The sequence below is a fragment of the Chiroxiphia lanceolata genome, chromosome 10 (assembly GCF_009829145.1).
Source record: "Chiroxiphia lanceolata isolate bChiLan1 chromosome 10, bChiLan1.pri, whole genome shotgun sequence".
NCBI lineage: Eukaryota > Metazoa > Chordata > Aves > Passeriformes > Pipridae > Chiroxiphia > Chiroxiphia lanceolata.
This window is the reverse complement of record NC_045646.1, coordinates 23943926-23968997: the sequence shown is the minus strand read 5'-3', so window position 1 is coordinate 23968997 and position 25072 is coordinate 23943926. Positions and strand designations below refer to the sequence as shown.

Sequence of the window (25072 nt, the reverse complement as noted above, 5' to 3'; positions counted from 1 at the left end):
TTGCAATGGGGAGCTGGTCCCATAGCATGCCTGGTGCTAACTGGCCTTCTCAACCCCCTTGTTGGGTGCTTCTGGAGTCTGGGAGGGAGCACCAAGTCCAAGCACTCTGGGACCTATGATGGGGTGATTTGCTGAGGAGCATTCCTGGCTGCAGGTGCCAGGGAAGCTGGAATGAGCATCGGGATGCCCCTGGGACTTGCATGGTCCTCTCCACAGCCTGACAGCCCCCTTGGGATGGGTGTGGTGGGTCCTGGCCCTGTTTTGAGGGCCACCAAGGAGCTGGACACCACAAAGGTGATGGTAGGTGGAGGAAAAGGGCATCTTTTTCTGGAGAGGGAGCGGGTGGTAGAGGATAGAGTTTGGCCAGATAGTGTGGGGAAAGGGCTGCTTTCCCCCATGCTCCCCCCAGCATTTTCAGCACAGAGCCCAGCTTCACACCAGCTCCAGCTTTGGGCCCAGAGGAAATGTCTGCATCTGGGGCCCACAGCTGTTCTCCCTGCTCGGTTTACTGCTTCCAATTTAATGTCCTGGGGAGTTGGGCTGGGATGACACGGGGGGAACATTGTCATGCTTTTCTGTGAGAAGCGTGCCTGGAAGAAAATCCTCCCCTCACACTTGTGATGGCTGCCCTTCCCCTCTCACAGGGGAAAACCCACCGTGAGAAGCCTAGGTTGGCCCCTGTGGGGATGCTCATGGCAGAGGGGCAGGTTGGTGCCACAATGTCCCTGTGTTCCTTGGAAGCTGAGCTTGCTGCAGGGCCTGTCGTGGCACAGCAGAGCCAGGATAAGGAACTTCTGGGATCGTGGGGCTCGCTCTCACAGGTGCAAGGTGGCAGATGGTGACAGCCAGAAGACCACCCCCCCTAGTCACTCCTCAAAAGAGCTGGGTCTTGGTTCCAACCTCAAGCTACAGATGGGCTGCGTGGGGAGGATGGCAGTGCCCCTGCTGCCTCCCCCCACGGCATCCCCTGGGGCCGGGGCCAGGGCAGGGGTGTGCAGCCTAATGCCTTCCAGAAGATCAGCGGGGAATGGCCAGGGAGGGTAATTCATATCAAACCCATAAAACCTTTATTAGTGTCCCGGGGGAGAAATCCGGATGTGGCCGTTTATTTATTTTGGAATTCGAGTTTTTTTCTCTTTTCCTTTTAACATTTTCTTCCTAGAGATTTTTAAAGGGACAGGGTCACCTCTCTGGGATCGGCAATGAGGCTTATCCAGGGCTGCCCGCCTTGGGGGTATTTGGTCCTGGAGCACTGGTGCCAGCTGTGGTGCACTGGTTTCCCAGGGGTCAGGCTGGTCTTGAGATCCAGTTTTGGGGCCACTCTGAGGGGGAGCAGGTCCTGGAGCTGCCAGGGGTGCCATGCTGCTCCAGAGCCCCACAGTGTGCCCCTGGGTGCTGCATCCCTGCTTCCCACTTTTTGCCCTCCACCCTCCACCCCATGCCTTCATGTCCTTAACTACAGAGAGATGATGATCCCCATGCCAGCAGTGCGTGGGTGAGGATTTTGGGAGCACCCTTGTGCCGATGGCAGAGCACAGTGAGGCAGACTTTCCATGGCACTGTCCATGGCTGGTCCTCACCCAGTCCTGATGTTGTTCACTCTTTACATAATTTCTTCCTTGGCCCCTTTTCAGGTGTACCTCGCAATCCTGACAGCAGAGGATATTTATACAGCAGGGGTGTGGAATAACATGGAAAACCTCTGGAGCTGGGAATGGATTCCCACATTGTGCCAGCACCAGAGGTAGGTGATGGACCTCCCCGGTTTTTCTGGGGCTGGAGGGGTTCTCCCTCACATCCGCACTGGCGCCTTGGATGCTTTTGCCGTGGGACAAGTTGGGCACCAGGAGGTGGGAGAGGACCCTGAGGCCCCCACCCCCAATCCAGCAGGTTCCTTCACCCCAGCACCTGCCCACAGTGGCACAGGTAGCGCTCATCATTAATTGATAATTAATCAGAACCATTGGTGTTTTTGATGGGTCTCCCTGGGGGCAGCCTTCCACTTTCCTGGGAGCTCAGCCTCTCCCAATAAAACCATTTCCCGATGATAAATGTAGGGTGGGTGTGTTTGTTTTGCTTGTGTTTTTTTTTTTTTTTTCTGCAGTAGACAAAGAAGCCCTTGAGTCTGGAGCGTAACCTAAAACATGGCATTCCTGAAAAGAATTTCCTGATAATATTTTTAGCACCTGGAAAAAAAAAAAAAAAAAGAAAAAAAAAAGAGGGGGAGAGAAAAAAAAAGCCAAAAAAAGGAAATGACACAGTGGGTTTTTTTCTCTTCCACTCTCTTTTTTTTTTTTCCCCCTCATCCAGTCCTCTGTTTTAAGGGAGCAGAGGGGACCGCTGCTGAGCCACTGCTGGGGGGAGCGGCTGGCCGCGGAGGGGGGCTCCGCGCCCACGCGTGGTTTCGGGTGGGAGCTGCTCACCCCGCGGGGGACAAAGGGGGGGGATGCGGGAGGAGGTGCGGGGTCACCCCCGGCTGCGGTGCCCCCCGCGCTCACCGCCCGCCCCCTCCCCCTCCTCCCACGCCGCCCGTGGGGGGACCCCGCCCCTGGCCCCGCCCCCCGGCGCGCCGAGCGCCCATTGGGTGGCCGTGCCCGAGCTATGCAAATGAGGCGGGGGCGTGGCCGGCGCAGGGAAGGCCCTGCGCTGCCTGGGCGCGGGTTCGCGCCGCGCTCCGCGCCCTCGGTCCCGGCGCCGCTCCGGGCAGCGCCTGCCTTGCCCTGCCTTGCCCTGCCTTGCCCTGCCTTGCCTTTCCCCTCCTTTCCATTCCCTTTCCCCGCCATGCCTCGGTGGCTGGTGCCCCCGTGAGAGGCGAGCGGCGTTGCCGGCGGCCATGCGGGTCCTGGCAGGTTGGGCCGTGCTGGTGGCCCTGGGCGAGTGGCTGTGGGCCGGTGGTGAGGTGCCGCTAGGGGACTTCTACCCCTTCGGGCCGGCCCAGGGCGACGCCGCCACGCGGAAGCAGGACGACGGTGGCTCCGAGCTCCGGCCTCTGTCCATCCCCTTCCCCTTCTTTGGTGCGGGGCACACCGGCCTCTATGTGAGTAATTTCGTCTTATTTGTTCTTATTTGCTCTTGTTTCCTCCTATTTGCTCCCTCTTATTTGTTTCCTCCTATACCCTCTTATTCCCTCTCTCCTGTTTATTTTCTCCTCTTCCTCTCCTCTTCCCTGTCCTGCTCGGATGAATCTGAGTTTCCTTGGGGGCCATCAAATGGTCCCGACTTAACTGGAAGAGTCAGAGGACTAGCGGTGTGCCAAGGGCACTGCTGTGGGCCCCAGGCTTGGGAAGCAGGCTGGACCCCTGGCTCAGTGGGGGGATCCCCGGCGAGGGTCCTGGCCCCGCTGTGCTGGGAATCCTGGGCAAAGCCCTCACCTGCAGTGAGGAGCCTGGACTTAGTGCTGGCTGGAGCCAGCACTACCTGCATACCCATTGTGGGCCTGGCCCGGTGACATGCTGGGGGATCCCGACAGCAGGGAGCTGGACACATCTGGTGGGCAAGAGCTTGGAGTTGCTGTGCTGCAGCCCTGGCATGGTGGTCCCTGGCTGGTGGCCCTTAGGGGCAGTGGTGGGGCTCTGAGGGTGATGCAGAATAAACATGCCTGCCCTTTGGGCCGCCCATTTGGCACATCCCATTCCCTTGCCTGCACCCACTGGGCTCCTGGGACTACTGGTGACATACTCCTTGCAACCCCCAATCTACCTGGAGGGGATTGTGGCCAGAGAGCTCGAGTCATGCCTGGCCCGTCATATCCCCAGCAACTGTGGCCATCGGGTGGAGGGGCAACTCTGAGTACCTGGTTGTCCATGGATTCTTTTGGATGGTGCTGCCTTGTGTCCTGGAGTGAGATCTGGGCTCCCCACACCAGTTCCCACCTGGCACAGTGAATCCTTCAGCTTCCTGGTCCGTTCTCCCTGGTTTGCTCTGGACTGACTGATGATCCAGACCCAGCTGATGGAGGAGAGGGCCGAGCATCACCTTGGTGCCATCCTGCAGCTGGGCTCATGTACTGTCCCACTGCCTTGGCTCAGCATAGAGTGTGCTTGGTCCTGCCTGGTGGTGTTTTTCCCCTGATCAGAGTGCCAGCTCTGCCATCAAATGGTAGGGACCTGGGCTTGGGGCATGGACCACCGTGGGAGGATAGAAGAGTCTGGGAGAAGCCAGGTGACGTGATGGTTGTCCCATACAGGATCCACAATGCGGCTCTAGGTCCTGGAGGGGCTGCAGAGGTCAGAGGGTGTACATTCCCTTCCCCTGAGCCAAGACCCCCCTGGCTCTGCAGAGAGCCAGCTTTCCTGCCCCCAGCATGGGAGTCCATGTGGCAGGAGCCCTCCTGCCCAAGGGAGCTGCTGTTTGGGGGGACTGGAACAGGGCTGGGCTCACCTGGAAATCTCTGTCTTCAAGGGCTGTCTCCACCCCCTCCTCTTTCACAAAACCCAGCAACAACAAAAAAAAGCCCTTCTTGGCTCTGGTTCTCTCCCATCTTGCTTTAATCAAGGGAAGAATGTTCCTCTGCAGACACAGTGGGGTTACGGAGGCTTTGGGAAAACAGAATCCTCTTTCCCTTAGTCACAGTGAGGACTGCCCAATGTTTGAATGGAGGGGCTGAGGAACCCTCCTTGGGGACTGGGGACCTTCCCTAGGGGCTGCACAAGGCCATCACAGCTCAGCCCCGCTCCCCTGCCCGGGTGTGCTGGCAGCTGTGGTGAAGGCATACTGGCTTCCACATGGCTCCTGGGGATGCTGGCTCCTGGCTCCTTGTCGGCCCGTGAGTGTGACACCAGTGCCTGCCCCTGCGTGCTAGAGCTGCTCTCTCCACTTGAGAGCCTCTTGCCTGCACTATGCCCCCCTTTCCCACCCTGCAGCCTGGGGGCTTGCCAGAGCCAGACATGGTACACTGGAGAGCTTGGCTGGGGGCTGTATGCTCCTGCCTGTCCCACTGTCACTTGAGGGCTGGGGAATGGAGCAGTTGGGAGCTGCCTGCCCTGCTGAGCCTGTGGCAGAGTGCTGGCAGGGTTTCCTCCTGGGAATTTGGGAGCTTGGGGTGAGAGCATTTCCCTTTGATCCCTGCCCCCCTCACAGCCTATTCAGGCAGGCAGGGGATTTCTTCCTCTTCCTCACTCCTGGTGCATCTGTAAGCTGTGAAGCAGCACTGCTGGCAGCAGCATCTGCTATTTCCAGCTTCCCTACCTGGGCTGACAGCGGCCTGTGCCATGCATCCCTGGGCCAACCATAACTGTCCCAGTTAATTAGTGCTGGGGAACAGCTCGGAGATCTCACCCCAGGGGTCTGCTGTCCCCCACTTTAATGAGAGCAACCTGCTGAAGCACTGGGGCCTTTGCATGGGGTGGTGGCATTTGGTCACCTGGGGACCACAAGCCCATTGGCTCACTCGGAGTGCTGTGCATGCTGGTGGATGGATTGCTGCCCAGCAAGGCTCCCCACATCCTGGGCCAGTGTCCACATGGCTCAGGCACAACTCCCCTGCCAGGAGGGTCACAGTGGTGCCTGGCTGCAGACCCCAGCCCCCTGGGCTGCATGTGAGCCGTGAGAGCAGGGAGTGAGCTTGGCCCCTCGCCCCGGCCGAGAGCACTGCCGCGAGATGGCCCCGTGCACTGGGCACTGTTTGTTTAAAGTGCTGGGCTCCTGCAGTTTTCGCAGCTGTTCCCCTTCCTCTGGCCCGAAGAACAGGGCTCGGTTTGTTCGGGCCGTTGCCTGCAGCTGCGCTCCAGCAAGCGGGCGGCCGGGGTGGGGGACTGCGGGTGTTGTGGGTGCCGGGGCACGTCTCATCTCTGCTTCTAAGGACAGGAAGGGGAAGTGCTCCAATATTTGTGGAAAGGGGAGAGGGAGAGAAAGGTGAAGTGGAAAGCACCTCTAAAACACGGATTCCTGCCGGCAGCAGGAGTCAGCTGTGACCATCCATTTCTTTTCGTCCCTCTCCATAGGTAAACAACAACGGGATCATCTCATTCCTGAAGGAGGTCTCCCAGTTCACACCGGTGGCCTTCCCCATCTCCAAGGACCGGCGTGTGGTTGCTGCTTTCTGGGCAGACGTGGATAATCGGCGGGCAGGCGATGTGTATTACCGAGAGAGCACCGAGCAGCCCATCTTGGAGAGAGCAAGCAGGGACATTGCTCAGTATTTCCCTGAGTTCCCTGGATTTTCTGCACAGTGGGTCTTCATTGCCACCTGGTACCGAGTCACCTTCTTCGGGGGCAGCTCATTTTCGCCAGTGAGTAACTGGGGCAAAGCAGCCACCCCAAGTACATACCTTCCATGGTGGTGTGGCTCCTGCCACATGCGTCATGGAGCTGGAAGCAGGGCTAAGTTGACCACGATGGCTCCATCGCAGTACCTTGCTGTGACAGAGCAACGGTGGCCTGGCAATACCAACCCTCCTCTTTGTGCCACGTGGAGCCTTTATGTCACCAGCGGCCACCTTCTTGTGCAGCAACGAGGTGCCATTTTCCTTCCAGATGCCCGATATCCTTATTTCCCCCCATTTTCCTGGGAGGAGAAGCAAGATCTTCTGGCTGGTGATCACAACGAATTAGAATTAAAAATAATTAAACTCAAGTGCCTATTCTCACAGAGGAGGACTGGGGTCAAAGAAACAACCCTTTGCAGAACGTTCCTTATGTCACTGTATTTTCTGACCAGTTCATCTTTCCTCACTGCTTTTTTCCCCTCCGTGCTGCAGGTGAACACTTTCCAGATCGTCCTCATCACGGATGGCAAGCTCTCCTTCACCATCTTCAACTATGAGTCCATCACCTGGACGACGGGTATGCACGCCAGCAGTGGGGGGGACTTTGCCGGGCTTGGTGGCATCGCGGCACAGGTAAGTGTCGAACATGGCCCCTGGGGCTCCTCGGTAGCACATCCCCCCTGCGAGCTCACGGCTCCTGGTCGGGTTTTTTGGAGGTGGAAAACCTGCCCCTGCTTTTTTTTTTTTTTTTTTTTTTTCCTTCCCTCCCCTCTTCAGAGTTCTTAAATATCTGTGTGTGCTCTGGCTCCCAAAACTGAGACCATACAGGGGGCTTTGTTATCCTGAAACCACAGGTCTTTGCCTTGGCTGCTACCTCATAGTCCCTTTTCCTTCCTAACCTCAGCCTTTAAGAGCAGCTGCCACAGCCAGCATAGCTTTTGCTTGTATTTTTATATCTTCCGTCTGTATGTTGTGTTTAAGGGAAAAAAAGCCAACACCCACACCCGCAAAAACCCCAGTACCCACTTGGATGTGTGAATTTACCAACAGTTGATCTGTGCTTGGCTCCCTGCCTGCCAGCCTGCAGCAGGCAGGGTGCTGCAGGTGGAGAGGAAGTGGATGGGATTTGAATGCTGGGGGAGAGACTAAGCAGGCCTGGCAGCCACTTCACCCTGTGGTCCCAGCATGTGGACGGGGCTGAGCGCTGGCCAGTGCCATGTGGAAGGGAACAACTGGTCCGAGCAGTGCCACCAGTGGCACCGAGTGACAGGAGAGATGAGCCCAGCTGCCTTCCCCCATGCACTAGTGATGTCTCTTTACCCTCTACCCTTGTCCTCCCAGGCAGGTTTTAACGCTGGTGATGGAAAGCGCTACTTCAACATCCCTGGATCCCGCACTGATGACATCGCTGACGTGGAGATGACGACAAATGTGGGTATCCCCGGGCGCTGGGTGTTCAGAATCGATGATGCCCAGGTGCAAGTGGGGGGCTGCAGCAATACAAGTAAGAGGACAGCAGTTAGGTTTACTTAACTCCCAACCCAACCCCACACTGTTCTCCAGCCCCATCTTTCCCTGCCTCAACCCCCACCTCCGCGGGGTGGAAGAGATGTCTTGAAGGGCTTTGGGGGGAGAGGGGAGGCAGCCGTGGAGGGGACCTTCTTCAGCACTGGCTGTGGCTTGGGATGGCACCTGTGGGTGCCCTGGGGCTGGGAAGGGGCTGGGAGAACGACTGGGGAGGGGAGGAAGATTTCTGAGATTAAAAGATCCTGTGGGGAGCGATGAGGGAGGCTGGGGAGGAGGTGATGCACACAGGCGGGACCCCACCAGCCTGCTGCCAGACAGGGCACGAGGGGCCATCACCCCTGGGGAGTGCACATGTCTGTCAGTCCCAGGAGGCTGGGCTGAGCCATATGGAGGGCTGCTGAGTGCCAGTCTGCCACGTGGGGGCAGGTTGCCAGCGTCTGGGCCACGGTCCCCACCCCAGGGGTCGCGGGTCATGACACATCCCCCGTTGAGCTGCTGGCCTCCCGTTCCTCATCCCCACTTCCCTCGGCCAGTTTTTCCCACGCGTGATCTGCGTGTGTCGTGTTATCGGTGGATTTGCTGTACATGGGCTGTCCTGTCCCCTTTCTCTCTGCCCTGGATGGGTGAGGTCACGTCTTTGTCCCCCCAACCAGTGAGGCAAACCGCGTGCAGCCTCTCCCCCTTGCACAGGAGGAATAAAACTGCTCCCCTGTCTCAGGGGAACCCTTGAGGAGCAGACCCTGCCCTGCCATCAGACAGGCAGCCCTGTGGGCTCCCTGAGCACCCCAGGGAGCCGGGTGGGTGCAGACACAGACCCTGGCACTGGTGTGGCTGGAAGGCGGCGGGTGAGCCCCGTCAGGGCAGGGGCTGATGGAGGGGCACTGTCTGTCCCCACAGCCTCTGTCTGCCTGACGCTGCGGCCCTGTCTGAATGGGGGGAAGTGTATTGAGGACTGCATCACAGGGAACCCCTCCTACACCTGCTCCTGCCTGGCCGGCTTTACTGGGAAGAGGTGCCATGTTGGTGAGTGCTTTGCTGCACGGAGCAGGTCTTTGCTCCCGCTGTCACTGCTGCGTGCTGGCAGTCTGTGTGTCCTTGCTGTGCCCCTGCCCTGAGCTCCTGTCCCCATCTGGGGCTCTGTTTCAGATGTGGATGAGTGTCTCTCCCACCCGTGTCAGAATGGAGCCACCTGCCTCAATGGTGCTGGCAGCTTCACCTGCAGGTGCCCACCAGGCTTCAGAGGCAACAACTGTGAGACAGGTGAGCAGTGCAGCATTTGCAGAGACCCCAGGCTTGGGGGGCACTGCTGCTCTTGGGGAGGGCTCTTCAGACCAGAGCTCCTGCAGTAGCTGCTGAGCTCAAGCAGTTTGTGACAGCCAGCTTGGATTTCGGCTTGCTGAAGGCAAAGGAAGCTTTTCTCTGGCCATGAGCCCTTCCTGCTGCTGACTCTTCTGAGGGCTTGGCTCAGCACTGCTGCCAGCACTCTCCTACCACCACGCCCTTAGTGAGAAAAGCGGTGGTCAGTGCTCAAACAGAAGCTTTGCAGGCCCTGCTTTTGCAGGTGATGCTCTGGTCCCAAGCCCTTCGAAGCTAGCGGGGACCCACCCAGTCCCTGGCAGGGGCTGTGGTGACCGGTTTCCCCTGGTGCTGGCCTCCACCTGCCTGTAGAAGTGCCACCAAAGCATTTGGCTCCCATCAAGCTGCCATGCCAGTGGAGAAGGCGAGAAGGGAGTTGACTTTTGGGGAAGAGAGGGAGGGAGGGAGAAATGTCCATTGCAGCACACTGACATCCGGGAGGTGCAGGGGGCTGAAAGAGCTGAGCTGCCTGAGGAAGGGCTTTGGGGACAGTCATGACTGGGACATGACCACTGTCTCCTGACAGAAGGTGCACTGGTGGCTCTGAGCTATGCTCTCTGCTTGGCCCCGGTATCACCACATGTGTAGAGGGTGCCATGTGCTGGTCCCGCACCTGGGTTGACACCCTCCCCCCCTTTTTTTTTTTGATGTTCCTCTGCAGCAGAATCACCCTGTGAGAAGCGGGTGTGCCAGAATGGTGGGAGTTGCCAGGTGGTGAACAGGACAGCGGCATGCTTGTGCCAGCCAGGGTACACAGGAGTGGACTGCCAAACAGGTGGGTGGCAGGAGCAGGTACGGAGTGGAGATGGTGACATTTCACACCTTGGCAAGCAGCCTTCCCACCCAGCTTCATTCCTGGACATATTTTTGGGATGGGAATGCTGAGAATTGCCAGTGGCTTGGATGTTTTTCCATCTGTTGCCTTTGCTCTCCCAAGCATCATCCAGGCTGGGAGGCACTGGATGAACTGGCTGTGCCCACACATGACCTGACCATCTCTTCTGGCCTCCCCTTGCAGAGGTGAACGAGTGTGAGTCCAGCCCGTGCCTGAATGGCGGGCACTGCATTGACCTGGTCGATAACTACACCTGTGTGTGCCTGGAGCCCTTCGTGGGACAGCGCTGCGAGACAGGTGCCTGTGCCCCAGGTTGACCCATGCCAGGGACTGTGTCCCCTGTGTCCTGCTGGCCTTATTGCTTACTCCTTTGCTTTCCCCTTCCTAGATTCGTCTTCCTGTGAGGACCGAAGCTGCCAGAATCGGCAGACGTGCAACTACATCCGCCCTGGCCGCTATATCTGCACCTGCTCCCCGGGTTATTACGGCAACAACTGCCAGTATGGTGCGTGGGGTTGTGCCTTGACCAGCCTGGCATGGGAGCTGCAGTCAGGGGAGCCGGGCAGGAAGGGGTAAATGGCTGCAAAGGGGCTGTGTCAGTCATAGGCACTGCTGAAACTGGTGGGCAGCCTGTGCAGAGGGACCATGGTGCTGCCAGGAGGGAACTCCTTCCTGTGGGGCTGCTTGACCGTGCTGGGGCCTTCAGTGGGACCCCCAGAACAGAGGGTGCTCCAGCCCCAGGCTGGACCCCTCTGACTCAGCCTCCCCATTCCTCGCAGGCGGGCCCCGCGTGCCTGGCGCCTGCCTCTCCCACCCGTGCCAAAATGCGGGCAGCTGCCTGGAGACTGAGCAGGGCTATGTCTGCGAGTGCCGGGAGGGCTACACTGGACAGGACTGTCGAGACCGTGAGTACCAACCAAGGGGTCTTGCTAGCAGGGTTCAGGATCACAAGGAGCCTTCATCCTCCTGAGAGGGAGAAGCAGCAGCTCCAGAGAGCCTGTTCAGAACAGCGGGTTTGTCCTGCTGAATGAGGCTGTGCCTGGATGTCTGGGGGCCTCAGGGCTGCTGCCCTCCTGAGCTTCCCCTGTGGGTGGCATCTGGCAAGGCTGCTTGTCTGTCCCAGCTCTACAAGCAGGAGAGGTCCTGGGAAGCTCCCATCTCCTCTCTTGCAGAACTCTCGGAGGGCTGTGAGTGTCGCAATGGGGGCAGTTGTCTGGAGGGGAACGTCACCATCTGCCAGTGCCCTCCTGGGTTTTTTGGTCTCCTCTGTGAATTTGGTAGGTGAAAGCTTCTTGCTCACTGTGTTTTCTCACGTTGGAATGCTTGAACCAGGCAGGCTGTGAGCAAGCAAGGAGACACTGCCCGTGCCTGAGCCTAGCACAGTGCCAGGGGCACACAGTGAATCTGAGCCTGGAAATATGTCCCCTGGTGAGATGGCAATGCTTCCATCTCCATCAGTCCCCCTTGAGCCATGCCTCTCCCATGGCTGCCCCAGCCCAGCTCCCATGAATGGGTAGGGAGTCGCAGCCTTTGTGTGCTCCCTCTCCAAAGGCATCCAGGCTGGACATTGCCACTTACACTGTCTGTGTAACGGGGTATAGAGTGTCTGTCCCATCTCATTGGACCCTGCAAAGTTAGGAAACCCCTGTTTCCATCTGGGTGTCCTCCTGCCACTGGCTGAGGAAGGCTGGCGCTGACCGTGTGTTTGCAGAAGTCACCACGACACCGTGCAACATGAACACTCAGTGCCCGGATGGCGGGTACTGCATGGAGTATGGCGGGAGCTACCTCTGTGTCTGCCACACCGACTACGGCACCAACCACAGTAAGGCTCATCCCTGGGGATGCGACAGCAGCCCTGGGGTGGGGTGAGCAGGGAGCACCGTCACCGGTGGGGGAGCCACCCTTGTATCCCTGGCCATGTGTCCTCAGTGAAGCCCTGTGTTTTGGCTTTGTAGCAATGCCGTCCCCCTGCGACTCAGAGCCCTGCCTGAATGGGGGGTCCTGCAAGGTTCATGACGACTCGTACATCTGCGAGTGTCCTCGAGGCTTCCTTGGCACGCACTGCGAGAAAGGTACCTGCACAGTGCTCCCTGTGGCCCCAGCACCTGGCAGGGGGTGGGAAAAGAACTTAGACCTTTCTGGGCAGCTGCTTGCAGAGCTGGACATTGGTGCAGGTTATCCCATCCCGTCCTGCAGGGTAGATGAGGACTGTGTGACACCCAACAGTTGCAGCAGCTGATACAGTTGTTTCCTGTACAACACCATCAGTGTTGTAGTTTTTTTACATACCTGAGCTTCTGCCCTTGGAAGCAGCTGCCAGTCTCCTGGCGTGATGTGCCCACATGATGGTCCCCAAGGCCCTGGCATGCATCTGCATGGGTGTAATTTTGGTGGTGTTGCTGGGCCCAGGATGCACTCAGCTTTCCTGCAGTGAAGGGTTTGGTGGGGTGCTGGGGGGAGGCAGCAGCTCTGGGTAACCACCCCTCTCGGTGCTCTCTCTGCAGCCAAGCCTCGGCTCTGCAGCACAGGGCCCTGCCGCAATGGGGGCACCTGCAGGGAGGCGGATGGCGAGTACCACTGCACCTGCCCCTACCGCTTCACCGGCAAGCACTGCGAGATCGGTACGGCCCCCCGGCTCCCCTGCGGGGACGAGAGGCGGCAGCTGACCCACTAGGCTCATGCCTGCCCTGTGCCCCCAGGTAAGCCAGACCCCTGTGCCTCAGGGCCCTGCCAGAACGGGGGCACCTGCTTCCACTACATCGGCAAGTACAAGTGTGACTGTCCCCCAGGCTACAGCGGGCGGCACTGCGAGATTGGTAGGTGTGAGGAGGGAGTGCCGGTGCTGGCGGCTGCAGGGGGAGGGCGATTGACTGGGGCCGTGACAACAGCAAGCAAACCTCACTGCTTGCTTTAAGCCCCTTTCCCTGTAATTTGAAGTGCTGCAACTCTTCCTTGTGCCCTACTGGAAGGGGAAGGGGGCTGACTCTGGTTTCTGAGCAATGCCAGCTCTGCAGCAGCTGTTCTTTGCTCCGCTTTTCTTCCAGTGCCCTCCCCATGCTTCCTTAACCCCTGTGAGAATGGAGCTACCTGTGAGGACCTCGGTGGGGGCTACGCTTGCACATGCCCCATGGGCTATGTAGGCAAGCACTGCCAGTCTGGTAAGGGCCTTGAGCTTTCCCTTCCAGCTGGGGACTTGGGGTGCCTCTGGGGGCCCCACTCATCCCCTGTCTCTCCCCAGAGGTCGACTGTGGCATCCCCAGCGATGTGAAGCACGCCCAGGCCTCTTTCAACTCCACCAAGGTGGGCTCAGTGGCTGAATACCAGTGTGAGCTGGGATACACCCTCAGTCAGCACAACCACCCCCGTGTCTGCCACATGCCAGGTGTCTGGAGTGACCCCCCAGAATGTGATGGTGAGGAGTGCTGGGGAGTGGACAAGCCCTGAGGCACCATCCCAGTGGGCTGTGGTCACAGCTGTGGGTTGGTGACCCCAGGACATGTATTCCAGTTGTCCCCTGCCCTCCCAGGGACCCCTGCCCTGTGCTCATGTCTCTCACCTTGTCTCTCCCGTGCCCAAATGCCTGCAGAGATCGATGAGTGCCAGTCCCAGCCCTGCCTGAATGGTGGCCAGTGCAAGGACCGCGTCGCTGCGTTCCTGTGCCTGTGTGAGCCAGGTTACACTGGGCACCACTGCGAGTTGGGTAAGAGACCATGCCAGGCATGCTCCAGGACTGTCAGTCCCTTCCTCAACCCTCAGCCGTTGGGAAACCCCAGTGGGTTGTGAATTCCATGACCAGGAACTAGGCTATCTGGCTACCTGCACTTGTGTGCACTTGGATCAGCCTGAGGCAAGGGCTCCTCTCCCAGGGCTTCTGAACAGCTGTGAGATTTTCCAGTGGAGGGACACTGCTCCTGGTCGGGCAGAGGAGCAGGCAGGACTGTGGGGGCATGGGTACTATGTCCCTCAGTAATAGATGCTTCATGGGCATCTCTCTTGCTGGCAGGGCAGTGACTTTTCCTGATGCGTGTTTAGCCCAAACAGAGAAGCCCCAGATCTTGGGGCCCAGATGGGGAGTTCCCTGTGTGGCTCCAAAGCTCTCAGCCACAAAGTGGGGAGGAAAGCAGCTTGAGGTCACGTGTATTTGGCTGTGTTCCCATGTATGCTTGTGATTGTGGTTGCATGTGGGTGCTGGTTGAAGGGGATGATGGGCAGCAGAGTGGGTGGTGGCTCCAGCTCAGCTCCCTGGGGCCTAGCAGAGGTCAGTGGTAGGAGAAGGTGGGCTACCTGTCAGAGGTTAGATGAGGGGACATGCCACAGACCTCCTATGGGATCTCTTGGTGCAGCCCCACACCACCAGTTGTCCCTAGGTGTCCCTAAGGGAGTGTCCCCATTCCACGTGCCTGCTGCAGGGGCAGGCATGAGGCAGTTGACATCCAGGAGCAGGGATGTTCCTGACCACTGGGACCCAAGTGTCATGGGGAGGGTCCATGCCCTGTTGAAGAAGCACTGCCTCCCTGAGCCCTGTCCCCAGCCAGCAGCTGTCTCAGTGCTGAGCAGGTGTCTTTCTTCTGATCCCCAGATGTTGACGAGTGCCAGTCGCAGCCCTGCAAGAACAGCGGGACCTGCCGGGACCTCCCCGGGTCATTTGCTTGCTACTGTCCTGAGGGCTTCCTGGGGACCCAGTGTGAGACAGGTAGGGACTCTCTCTTCCCGAGGCAGTGGGAGGCTGGACTCTGGGCACTGGGATGTGGCCAGGGCCAGTACCAAGCCAGGCAGGTGGTCACTGTCTTGGACACCTTGACCCCAAGCCATCACTCACTGTTTCACTTCCTTGCCTGCAGTTTTGGGGGCAGAACTGAAACTGCTCTGATAGGGAAGGAGCAAGGAATGAGGTGTCTGCCAGTTACAGACCCCCTTTCCAATGTGTACACCCCTGCCAAGGGATGTGTCTGCCACGGTGCTTGGAGGGGATTCAGTGTCCAACCCAGCTGTGCCAAACCCTGGGCTACACATCTGCCCTGCTTCCCCCTCGGGCGTCAGTCAGCATCGCTTGCCCGTGGGAGCTGCCTGCTGGCAGGCCAGGGGCCTTGCTCACTGCTGGCCTCCTCCCACCTCCAGAAGTGGACGTCTGTGAGTCAGACCCTTGCCGAAATGGAGGGCACTGTGAAAGCTATGGGGGCTCCTACCTCTGTGTGTGCCCAGAAGGTTTCTTCGGCTACCACTGTGAGACAGGTGAGGCAGGCAGGGCAGCGCAGGGCGGCCGCGGGGCCAGTGGCACTGCTGACACTGCTGAACCTGGCACCTCTCCCACAGCCAGTGACCCGTGCTTCTCCAGCCCCTGCGGGAGCAGAGGCTACTGCCTGCCCAGCAATGGCACCCACAGCTGCACCTGCAAAGTCAGCTACACAGGCAAGAGCTGCGAAAAAGGTAAAGGCCCTCAGCAGCGGCACCAGGATGTGGTGTGGGGCTCGACACCAGCCCGGCAGTGCCAACCACCCACAAGGGGCTCAACATCCGGGACCAGCAGCACTCCTTGAGGCAGACAGGGCTGGGGCTCGCCTTGGGGGGGCAGCCCGTGCCCCACCAATGCCATGGGTGGGTGCTGGCATGCTGAGTCGCTGCCACAGGCACTGGGCTTGGCACCAGGACGCTGGGAACAAGTTTCCCCTGCAGCAATGTCAGTCCCTCAGATGCCCTCAGGAGGGGAGGCTGAGGTGTCCGAGGGAAGCCTCCTGGCACTTGCCTCCCCAGGACCCCTCACACTGTCCCACAGTGGCAAGTGCTTGGCCGCTAGTGATGCCAGGGAGTGCTCCCAGCACCCTGGCTCCTCCCATGCCCACCAGGCCAGGGGTGACTTGCACCCACAGAGCCCCTGCCAGGTGTGCCAAGGGAGACAGTGACAGCCCTGTCCTCCCTCGCTGCTCTGCCGCTCACTGCCAGGGTCTGTTCTCTAAAGATTCATGGCGTTACCTTTCCCCTTTGCTTTTGCTCACACCCTGAAGAATTGCTGCCACCAACCTCATTAAAGGTGGAAAGGGTGGAGGACACTGGTGTGTTGATTTCTTGGCACCCACCTGAGGACGCAGCCGCCAGGCAACTCATTGACGGCTACGCCGTGACGTACGTATCCCTCGACGGCTCTTACCGCAGGACAGATTTTGTGGACCGAAGTCGTTCTGCCCACCAATTGCGGGCACTAACCTCCGGCAGAGCCTACAATATTTCTGTCTTTTCAGTCAAACGCAACGTGAACAACAAGAATGATATCAGCAGGCCCGTCATGCTCACCACGCGCACTAGTGAGTAGCGTCCCTGGGGGGATCACGGTCGTGAGCACATGCAGCCCCCGCAGGTGCCAGGGCTTGTGCTGCCACCTCCAGCCTGCCGTCAGCTCCAGCGTGGTGTCACACCTGGTGGGTTTGCTGGTGCAGATCCTCAAATCCAGCCGGGGGCCTCTGGAAAGCGCTCGGCACAGAGAATTGTTGTTCTCTTTGCTGTGAGTAAAAGGGGATGGACCCCCTGTGGCTCACCCTGTCCAGGGTCTGTAAGGGAGCTGGCAGTGGGGACTGCTCCTGGCTCCTGTTTATCAGGGCCAGGCCGTGCTGCTCCTTGTCATTGTGCCCAGGGTAGCATGGACCCCTAGTGCTGCTTGGCTGAGCTGGAGAAGCCCCCAGGCAAGGTGGGCAGCGGGGCTTGTGCAATCTCTGCCAACAACGAGTGCCATGGGCGAGTCACCCTGCTGTGCCACTGGGCTTGGTGTGGGGATGTGTGAGGGCAGAGGCTGACAGGGACCTCTGCTCCATGGGCGGAGGGAAGGGGCACAGTTTGATGCCTCTGGCAGAGCAGCTGTGATCCTGCTTTCTAGGGACTGTAGAAATCAAAGGCAAGCAGGATGGAGGGAATTAGACTTAGGAAAGGTGGCCTCTAGGGAGAGGAGGACAGTAGTGGGCCTGTGAGCCACATCCCTCACAGCGGGCTGAGACCGAGTGAAGCACAGGGGAGGAGATAGCAGCATGGTGCTGGGCACAGCATCCTGTGGGGCCTCAAGCCAGGGCTGGATGCTGGTTGGTCAGCGGGAGCCACGCTCGGAATGGCCCCCTGGAGTGTGCCATGGGCTTAGCAGTCACTAGCAGTGTTCCCCAGGGCTCAGTTTTGAGGCTGGTCCTGTTTAACATCAGTATTGATGATCTGGGTGTGGGGATTGAGTGCACCCTCAGTGGATTTGCAGACCGGCAGCAGGGTAGGAAGACTCTGCAGAGAGACCTGGACAGACCCGATCAATGGGCCCAGGACAACTGCATGAGGTTCTACAAGATCAAATGCTGGGTCTTGCATTTGGGTCACAACAAGCCCCTGCAATGCTCCAGGCCTGGGGAGGAGTGGCTTGAGAGCTGCTCAGCAGGAAGGAGTTGGAGGTGCTGGTTGACAGCAGGCTCAGTATGAGCCAACAGTGTGCCGAGGTGGCCACGATGGCTAATGGCTTGTGTCAGCATCTTGGCTTGTGTCAGCAATAGTGTAGCTAGCAGGACTAAGGCAGTGACCATGCTGCTGTACTCAGCATTGGTGAGGCTGCACTGCGTTCAGTTTTGGGTCCTTCACTTCAGAAAGGACATTGAGGTGTTGGAGCATGCCCAGAGAAGGTCAACAAGGCTCGTGAAGGGTCTAGAAAATATGCCTTAAGAGGAATGACTGAGGGAGCTGAGTTTGTTTGTCTCAAAGAGGAGTCTTGGGGGGGACTTCATTACTCTCTACAACTCCCTGAAAGGAGGTTGTAGTGAGGTGGGGGCTGGTCTCGTCTTCCATGCCTACAGTGAGAGGACAAGAGGAAATGGCCTTAAGATGAGACAGGGCAGATTGGGATTAGATATTATAAAAAAATTTTTCACTGTTGGAGTGGTCAGGCATTGGAATAGGTTGTCCAGAGAGGTGGTAGAGTTATCATCCCTGGAGGTGTTCAAGAGGCACCTGAGTCTGGCACTGGGTGATATGGTTTAGGGGTTCCAGTGGTAGTGCTGGGTGGATGGTTGGACTGGATGATCTTCCAACCCTGATGATTCTATGATTAGGGCCAGGCCTGGGCACTATGGCCCCTTTGGAGCTTGTGGTGGCAGGCTGGAGCCATGGTGGGACAGCCTCAGGGGTGCCTCGGGTGGCACAAGGCCCTGTGGATGTGCCCCCCACCACCACCTTGAGGTGGTGAGGATGGAAGAGCATGAGTCCAGCAGGACAGGTGGCACTGAGCAGCTCCACTGGGGAAGCTGATCCAGAGGTGCAGGCAGGACCCCCCTTGGGGGCGCATGGGGAAGGGATGAGGTGACCCATAATGACCGCAGTCCTCTCTGCTTGCTCCGGCCAGGACCGCGTCCGGTGGAAGGCTTTGAGATCACAAATGTGACGGCCAGTGCCATCACGGTGCAGTGGGCTCTCCACCGGCTCCAGCACTCCACTGTCAGTAGGGTGAGGGTCTCCATCCACCAACTGGGGGACCTGGCAGGCCGCACCGTGGAGCTGAACAGCAGTGTGGCCAAATATACCTTCCTGTGAGTGGGGCAGTGGTGGGTGCCAGGGCATTGGCCCCCCAGGCTGCCCTGCTTACCCCTTCCCACCCTACCTTTCTCTTCCACAGGGACCTGCAGCCAGGAGAGAGATACATTGTCCATGTCACGACACTGAGTGGCCTGGGGACGGAAGACCACCCCTCAGAGAGCGTGTCCACAGCCCCTTTTCACGTGTGGACGAGTGAGTGGGATTACATTTGCCACCCTAGCTGAGCTGGGTAGGCGCAGGGGCTTGGCGGGAAAGCTGTGGGGAGGGGAAGGTGTGGGAGCTGCCAGGCTGTCTGGCCAGCACAGCAGGCAAGAGGTGTGCAGGCAGCCCTGGGAAGGGCAGGGAAGGTAGTGGCATGTCCTCCCCTGCCAGATGTTCACTGTCTGAGACCAGCATGAGCTCAGCCCCATGCAGTACCCACATGGGCCAGATTCATGCCCTGCTGTCCAACAGCTAGAGGACAAGGGCAGACTTGTGTGCCAGGGTGCAGTGAGGCTCTGCCTGTTTTGGGAGGGGCCCAGTGCTGCACATCCCCTCCCAGTGCATCCCACGGCTGGAGCAGAGCTCAGGGCTGGCCTGGGCAGTGCCAGGCAACCTGGGGGCCTGGTACACTTGTAAGGTGGTGTGAGCAAGTGGGGCAGTGGCCATTCAAGGATACCAGCTCTGACCATTTTCTTTCCCACCCCTTGCCTGCCACAGGACCTCTTCCCCCACAAAACCTCACCACCTCACATGTCACTGCCACTTCTGTGTCCATGGTGTGGGAGCAGCCGCCCACTGGCACCATGGAGGGGTACATCATCAACGTCACCACTGCTCAGAGTGTCAAGAGCCGCTACGTGCCTAATGGGAAACTCGTGTCCTACACGGTGCGGGACCTGCTGCCTGGGCAGCGGTACCGCCTGTCCGTGACAGCCGTGCAGAACACGGAGCAGGGCCAGGTGCACAGCGAGCCCGTCCACCTCTACATCACCACCTGTGAGTGCTTGTGGGTCTCTGCTGGATTGCTGCAGCACAAGGGAGGCAGTGGGATGACAGGGAAGCAGGCTGTTGGGGTGAACCAGTTGACCAACAGAGAGCCCTTGCTGCCCCAGTGCTGGGTGTCTGCAGCAGGCTGTGGAGACAGAATACAGGCCCATTGCAAAGGGGCGGGGGGGTTGCAGGATGCTGCCTGTTAGCGAAGGGCAGATGCAGAGTGACAGTTTGGTGATGGGCACTGCAGCCCCAGTGTGTGGAGAGTATCGGCTGTTGCCAGACAGCCCTAAGTGGCAGCCTGGGGATGATGGTATGGGATGATGGGACTGGCTGGGAGGTGGGTTGCTGTGCTGGCTCACGCTGGCTCACCCTTTGGTCTGCAGTGCAGAGGGATGTGGCTCCAGAGAGACGGTGGAGTCAAGCTGGGCACCCCCGGGTTCTGCGCAACAGGCTGCCCCCAGCTTTCCTGCCCGAGCTCCGCTTGCTAGCAGATCATGACACAGCTGAGGAGCCCTCGCCAGCCCCCAGGTAGGCACTGCTCCAGCACTCCTGGCTCTTCCACTAGCACTCGGCGCAAGCACTGGGCAGAGCCAGCCCCTTTTCCCAGATCCCATGTCCAGGTGTCCACAGGGTCAAGCTGTGCTGCTGCTGGAGCACAGCCTCTTGCCCACCCGCTGGGGTCCTAAGCCAGGCAGGCCCTTGCTCTCTGAGCAGGTCCCCCACAGGACTCACACAGAGCCTGATGTCACCATGATTGCTTTCTCTAGCTGCCATGAACCCCAGCACGTGAGGCTGGGACACCTGCAGTGCCCTGTACCCTTACGCTCTCCTGTCGCAGGTTCACGGAGCTGGTGGATGGCAGAGGGAGGATCAGCGCCAGGTTTGGCACTGTGCTGGGAAAATCCATCACTGTGAAGACACGTAAGTTGCTTTTCTGTCCCGATCCTGTCATCTAGTGCCATCTCCTGCACCTTCCCCCAGAGTGAAGTGGCTGCTATAGAGCTGGGGGAGCCACAGAGGAGGGTGGAGCCCTCTCACCCAGCCCTGGGTAGGCAAACATCTGCCCTGCTTGCTAGACCCCTGCCAGGGAAGAGGGGTGACTCACAGCCAGGAGGGGAGCCCAGAGAGTGACCCTCACTGATGGGAGGCAATACTGACTGTGGCACGGCTGCCCAGGCAGTGGCCTCACAGCCCTTCAGCACAGCCCCTGCCTGCCCAGCAGCCTCAGTCCCCACTGCCAATAACAACCTTGCACCCGAGGAGGGCACCTGAGTGAGAAACCCCTCACTAGTCCAGCCTAACCCCCCATTTTCCATCCCCAGAAGACCAGGGACACAAGTGCCAGCCCAAGATACTCTAGCAGGCTGGGGAACCCCATGCCATGGGGTAGGGAAGGAGCCTGGCACACCTGAGGGCAACCCTGGGCTTGCTGCACATCCTGGCTCTGTCCCTGCCTCTGCAGGGCTCTGTGTCCCACAGCCCTCCAGGAGGGGTGAGGGGATCACCCCAATTCTAGGGATGGCAACTGTGAAGGGCTAAAGCAGTGCTTCAGGCCTGGCCAGTGCTCCAATACTGCAGCAGGCTGGGTCCCCTTGGAGGGTCTGCCTTTGGGTCTGGCTTTGGTCTGGAGGTGATGTTTGACCATCTTGTTGTCCAGAGCCAGAGGCTCCAGTGAAGCTGGAGAACACAGAGGTGTCCAGCCGGGACAGTCTGGCACTGCAGCTGCATGAGGCAAAGAGCAAGAGTAAGTTCAGGGGGGACCCACAGCAGCAGGGACCCAGCCCTGGCCTGGTGCTCGGCACCAGCTTGCCTTCCTTGGGGGCATGGCATGTGTCCCTGCCCACCATCTCTGCCTGGGAGCACCCTGGCATGCTGGGGGCTTGTTAGGACTGTGCCGTGGCCCCAGGGTCTGACAGCCAGGCATGTTTTGCAGGAGAGGGGCGGAACTGCTCCACGAATCCCTGCAGGAATGGAGGCACCTGCACCAGAGATGCCGAGTCCTACCACTGTGCCTGTTACCCAGGGTTCAAGGGCCGGCTCTGCCAGTTGGGTGAGTGCCAGGCTGTGCCAGAGGACCAAGCTCCCTCCTGCAATGCCAGGCTGGTGGCTGTCCATCATGAGTTCCCCAGGACGTAGATCACCCAGCACACCCTGTCAGCACCCACCACGCCCAGGCTCTACTAGAGATCAGTGTTGTGCTGGGAGAGGGGCTGGGCTCTGCTCTTGCCACTCTGGGGAGATGTGAGAGTGCAGGTCTGCTCCCCACTCTTGGCTGAGCTCTCCACCTCTGTTTGGCAAGGCCAGGCCCCTGCCTTGCCCACAGAGTTGCTTAGGCACTGTGAGGCTGGGGGCTCCACTTCTCCTGGTGGGTCAGCTCTGTTGAGCCCAGCCCTCGAGCACAGCCAAGGAGAAGCCAGACAGGCCTCACCGGCCCCTTGCCACAGGGCACAGGCAGGCAGGGCCATGGATGGGCTCACTGATAGCTCCCCTCTCCTATTCCCCAAGCAGCCTGCAAGAAGGTGCCACACTCGTGCACACGGCTGTACTCGGAAACCAAGTCATTCCCAGTGTGGGAAGGAGGCACCTGCCACTACCTGTGAGTACTGCCTGCAGGTTGTGCTCCCCCCTTCCCCCTGTGCTCTGAGCTGGGGATGTCTCCCCATGGCTTGGCTTTGAGGAAGGGAGAGCAAGTGTGAGGCCGTCTCCAACCCCAGCTGGCAGCTGCCCCCTCCCCAGTGCAGGCTGAGCAGCCTGTCATGCCCCTGTGGGTACCCCCCAGCTGTGTTTCAGGGCAGGGTGTTCCTGAAGTGAAAGCTCCGTACTGGTGTTATCACCCACATGGCAGCAAGGTTGGATTTGGTGTGTGTGACCCCCAAACAGCAGCAGATCCCACCCAGCTCCTGGCTGCCTCTCCATATAAAACCAGAGGGCTGGAGGAGCCCTGCTGCAGTGTCAGGGCATGGAAGGCTCTGGTGTTGCCCCCTGTCTCCTTGTGATGGAGGCAAAAAGGCCTGGCTGTGTGAGGATCAGCCCTCGTGCACATCAGGCCTGAGCCCCATTCCTGCCAAGGTTGGCTACTGCAGCCTGGAAGGAAACAGGGAAGCACCCAGACTCCACCTTGGCACTCATAAAAGCACATCTTGTCCCTGTTGTTCCCTACACATCACCCCTCCACTGTGTGTGCAGGTACAGGAGAGTCTACAAGGTACACCAGGACGTCTGCTACAAGGAGAGCTGTGAGAACAGTGGTTTCGAGAGGACAACCAGCAGGTACAGCAGCAGCACACTGAGTGTGCCAGCCTTCCTGTGACCCTGGACAGGAGGATGCAGCTGGCAGGTGGCCCCCAGCGTGCATGGGCACACTCAGGCTGGGGTGAACTGGGAGAGGGTGCAGGCATGACCAAGGCTCGGATGCCGGTGCTGTGAGCAATGTCTGAGGGGTGCAGGGCTGATGGTGCTCTCCTCCATTCTCTTCCAGAAAACCAAGCAACAGTCACACACTGAAGAAGCCATAGAAGTAAGTACCTGCTCCAGCCCTCCTCAGCCACAGGCAGGGGCAGTTCTTGTACAGGGAGTGGGGGAGGAGGAAGGGTGGAGGCCAGGGCACACCCCTAGCTCACACCTCCCATGTTTAGGGGGTGTGAGGGCTCCTGGTTGTGTCTGGGATGGAGGAGCAGAAGGCAATGTTCTGCTTCCCCTTGGCTCTGCAGCTTCATGAACAAGAGATTCCTGCACAAGCTAAAGCTGGAGCCCTGGAGAGGGCAGGTCCCCTTCTCCCAGCCCGAGATGGGTGCACGGGGTGGGAAGAGGCAGCTGTGGGGCTTTGGGGGGATTCCGCACACCAGCTTAATTTTCCTCCTGCTCCTCCACAGGGTTTAAAGCAGTAGAAGCTTCATCTTTCCACATCTAAGGGCTTTTTGAACACCAGGAAGATCAGATCTGCTCACTGCATTGAACACAGCAGGGGCACCTTCCTGCCTGGTGTTGGCCTCTCCCTCTCCTCCAGCCTGTTAGGCAGCCGGGTCAGCAGACCGGGCAGTGCTCCCTTCCCCCTGCCAGCCCAGCACTGCCTTTGCTGGTTTGCCTCCCTCTGGCCGCCTCTCTGCCCCTGAGGAGCTGAGCACCAGTGCCCCCGAGGGGGCCAGCCCTGCTCGGGCCCCCCAGCCACTCTGCACAAGCGATGGGCTCCCCGCTCCACTCAGGGATCAGCCCAGCAACTTGCCAACAGCATCTGCACCAACCTGTTTTCATAATCCAAGGTTATAAATTACCTATAACCCTCAAATAAAACAGTTTAATGCAGAGCAAAAAGCCGTAGCCATCAACTGAAACATGGCCCCCAAAAGTCTGCTCGGAGATGTTCCAACCTCTCTAGATGAGTTAAAAATGGTAAGCAGCTCTGAGCAGCGAGGCGAGCATGGACAGTGGAGGCACATTCCTGTTTCCTCTGCTCTAGTAGGGGCAACTGATGCAGCTTCTTCTGCCTGCCTTTTTTCTTTGCTTTGTAAACAATCCCTGTTTTTAACCAAACTTCCAGCTCAGAAACCAATAGAGCACCTAGAAAGAATTTTAAAAGTGATCTCTAGGTGAAGTCTGTCAGCTGAGGCATGCCAGTGCCACCACACTTGTTGTAACTGCCCCCGCACCAACACAGGGCACAGCAGAGGCTTGGTGACAATGCCAGGCCCACAGGCCATCCCCCTGTGCTACTTCCAGTGTTTGCCTTCCCTGTGGCACCAGCGCTGTGGAGTGTGGGGAGGAGAGAACCAGCACTGCGGCAGGGCAGGCAAAGAAAGAGTGTAGTTTAGAAACATTCCTAGTTTTTGTGAGTTTGTATGACAACACTAGTTAAACATAGATTTGTGTATTAATGTACACAGTGTATATTATAAATTAATACATACCAGAGATATATCGCAGTTATGGTATAGAGCATTATGTCCCCAGCACCGTGGGGTTATCCCGGGGGAGGCCCTCCCCTCCCACCTACTGTCAGTGAACTCTCTAGCTCAGCCATATGTCTCAAGTGGCGGCCTGGAAGATGCTCTTGGAGCAGGACAGGCCTAGGAGTTTCAGTGCTCCTGCCACCATCCTCCTCCTGCCAGGAGCAGTGTAATAGTGCTCAGCCTGGAGGAACAGCTGCAGAGGCGGGTGGCAGAGACAAGGTAAAGCCTTGGTGCCTTGGCCCCCTGGCCAGCATGATGCTGCCCTCCTCCACTGCCTCTAGCTCTCATCTCAGAGGAGAGACATGCCTCATTTTCCTCTAAGGCTATCTGGTTCTGCTCCAGCTACCTGGCAAGCACAGCAGCACTACCTCCCCAGGGCAGGAGAGGAAGCCACCTGGGAGAGCAGGGCAAGGGGAAACCCAGACCAGCCTCTGTTCTCTGTGAGGGACAGGAGGGTTTGGGGCCATGGTCAGAAAGCTTTTGCATCCCTGCCCTGTCAGCCACGAGATCAGTGCTGACAGTGGCTGTGGAGGTGAAGGCAGCCCTGCCATGGGACAGTCCTGTTTCCACAGGGCCTGTCCCCCCAGCCCCAGGAAGCCTGGCCCTGCTGCCAGCTGGCATAGCAGCCCACTGCCTCCCACCCCACAGCTGGCAAAGTATGTAATGCAGCCTTGGAA

The 25072-nt window shown here is 58.9% G+C and overlaps 1 protein-coding gene across 6 annotated transcripts; it reads left to right on the top strand.

Moving 5' to 3' along the window:
* Positions 1-2674: 2674 nt before the first annotated feature.
* Positions 2675-25072, top strand: SNED1 (sushi, nidogen and EGF like domains 1). 6 transcript variants are annotated; one of them, XM_032698004.1, is made up of 33 exons: positions 2675-3037; positions 5943-6230; positions 6699-6839; positions 7548-7710; positions 8631-8756; positions 8880-8993; positions 9754-9864; positions 10108-10221; positions 10313-10429; positions 10704-10829; positions 11097-11201; positions 11636-11749; positions 11883-11999; positions 12432-12548; positions 12627-12743; positions 12972-13085; positions 13166-13339; positions 13514-13627; positions 14507-14620; positions 15046-15159; positions 15241-15354; positions 15930-16226; positions 18284-18467; positions 18554-18666; positions 19174-19452; positions 19833-19977; positions 20288-20370; positions 21107-21193; positions 21383-21499; positions 21955-22045; positions 22636-22719; positions 22928-22966; positions 23322-25072. In XM_032698004.1, the coding sequence occupies exons 1-32, from the start codon at positions 2834-2836 to the stop codon at positions 22962-22964; spliced, it is 4335 nt and encodes a 1444-aa protein (XP_032553895.1). In that variant the 5' UTR covers positions 2675-2833; the 3' UTR covers positions 22965-22966; positions 23322-25072. The 6 variants fall into 6 exon arrangements, with proteins under 6 accessions (XP_032553895.1, XP_032553894.1, XP_032553893.1 ...); XM_032698003.1 differs by having other exon boundaries at positions 9751-9864; positions 21958-22045; XM_032698002.1 differs by having other exon boundaries at positions 9751-9864.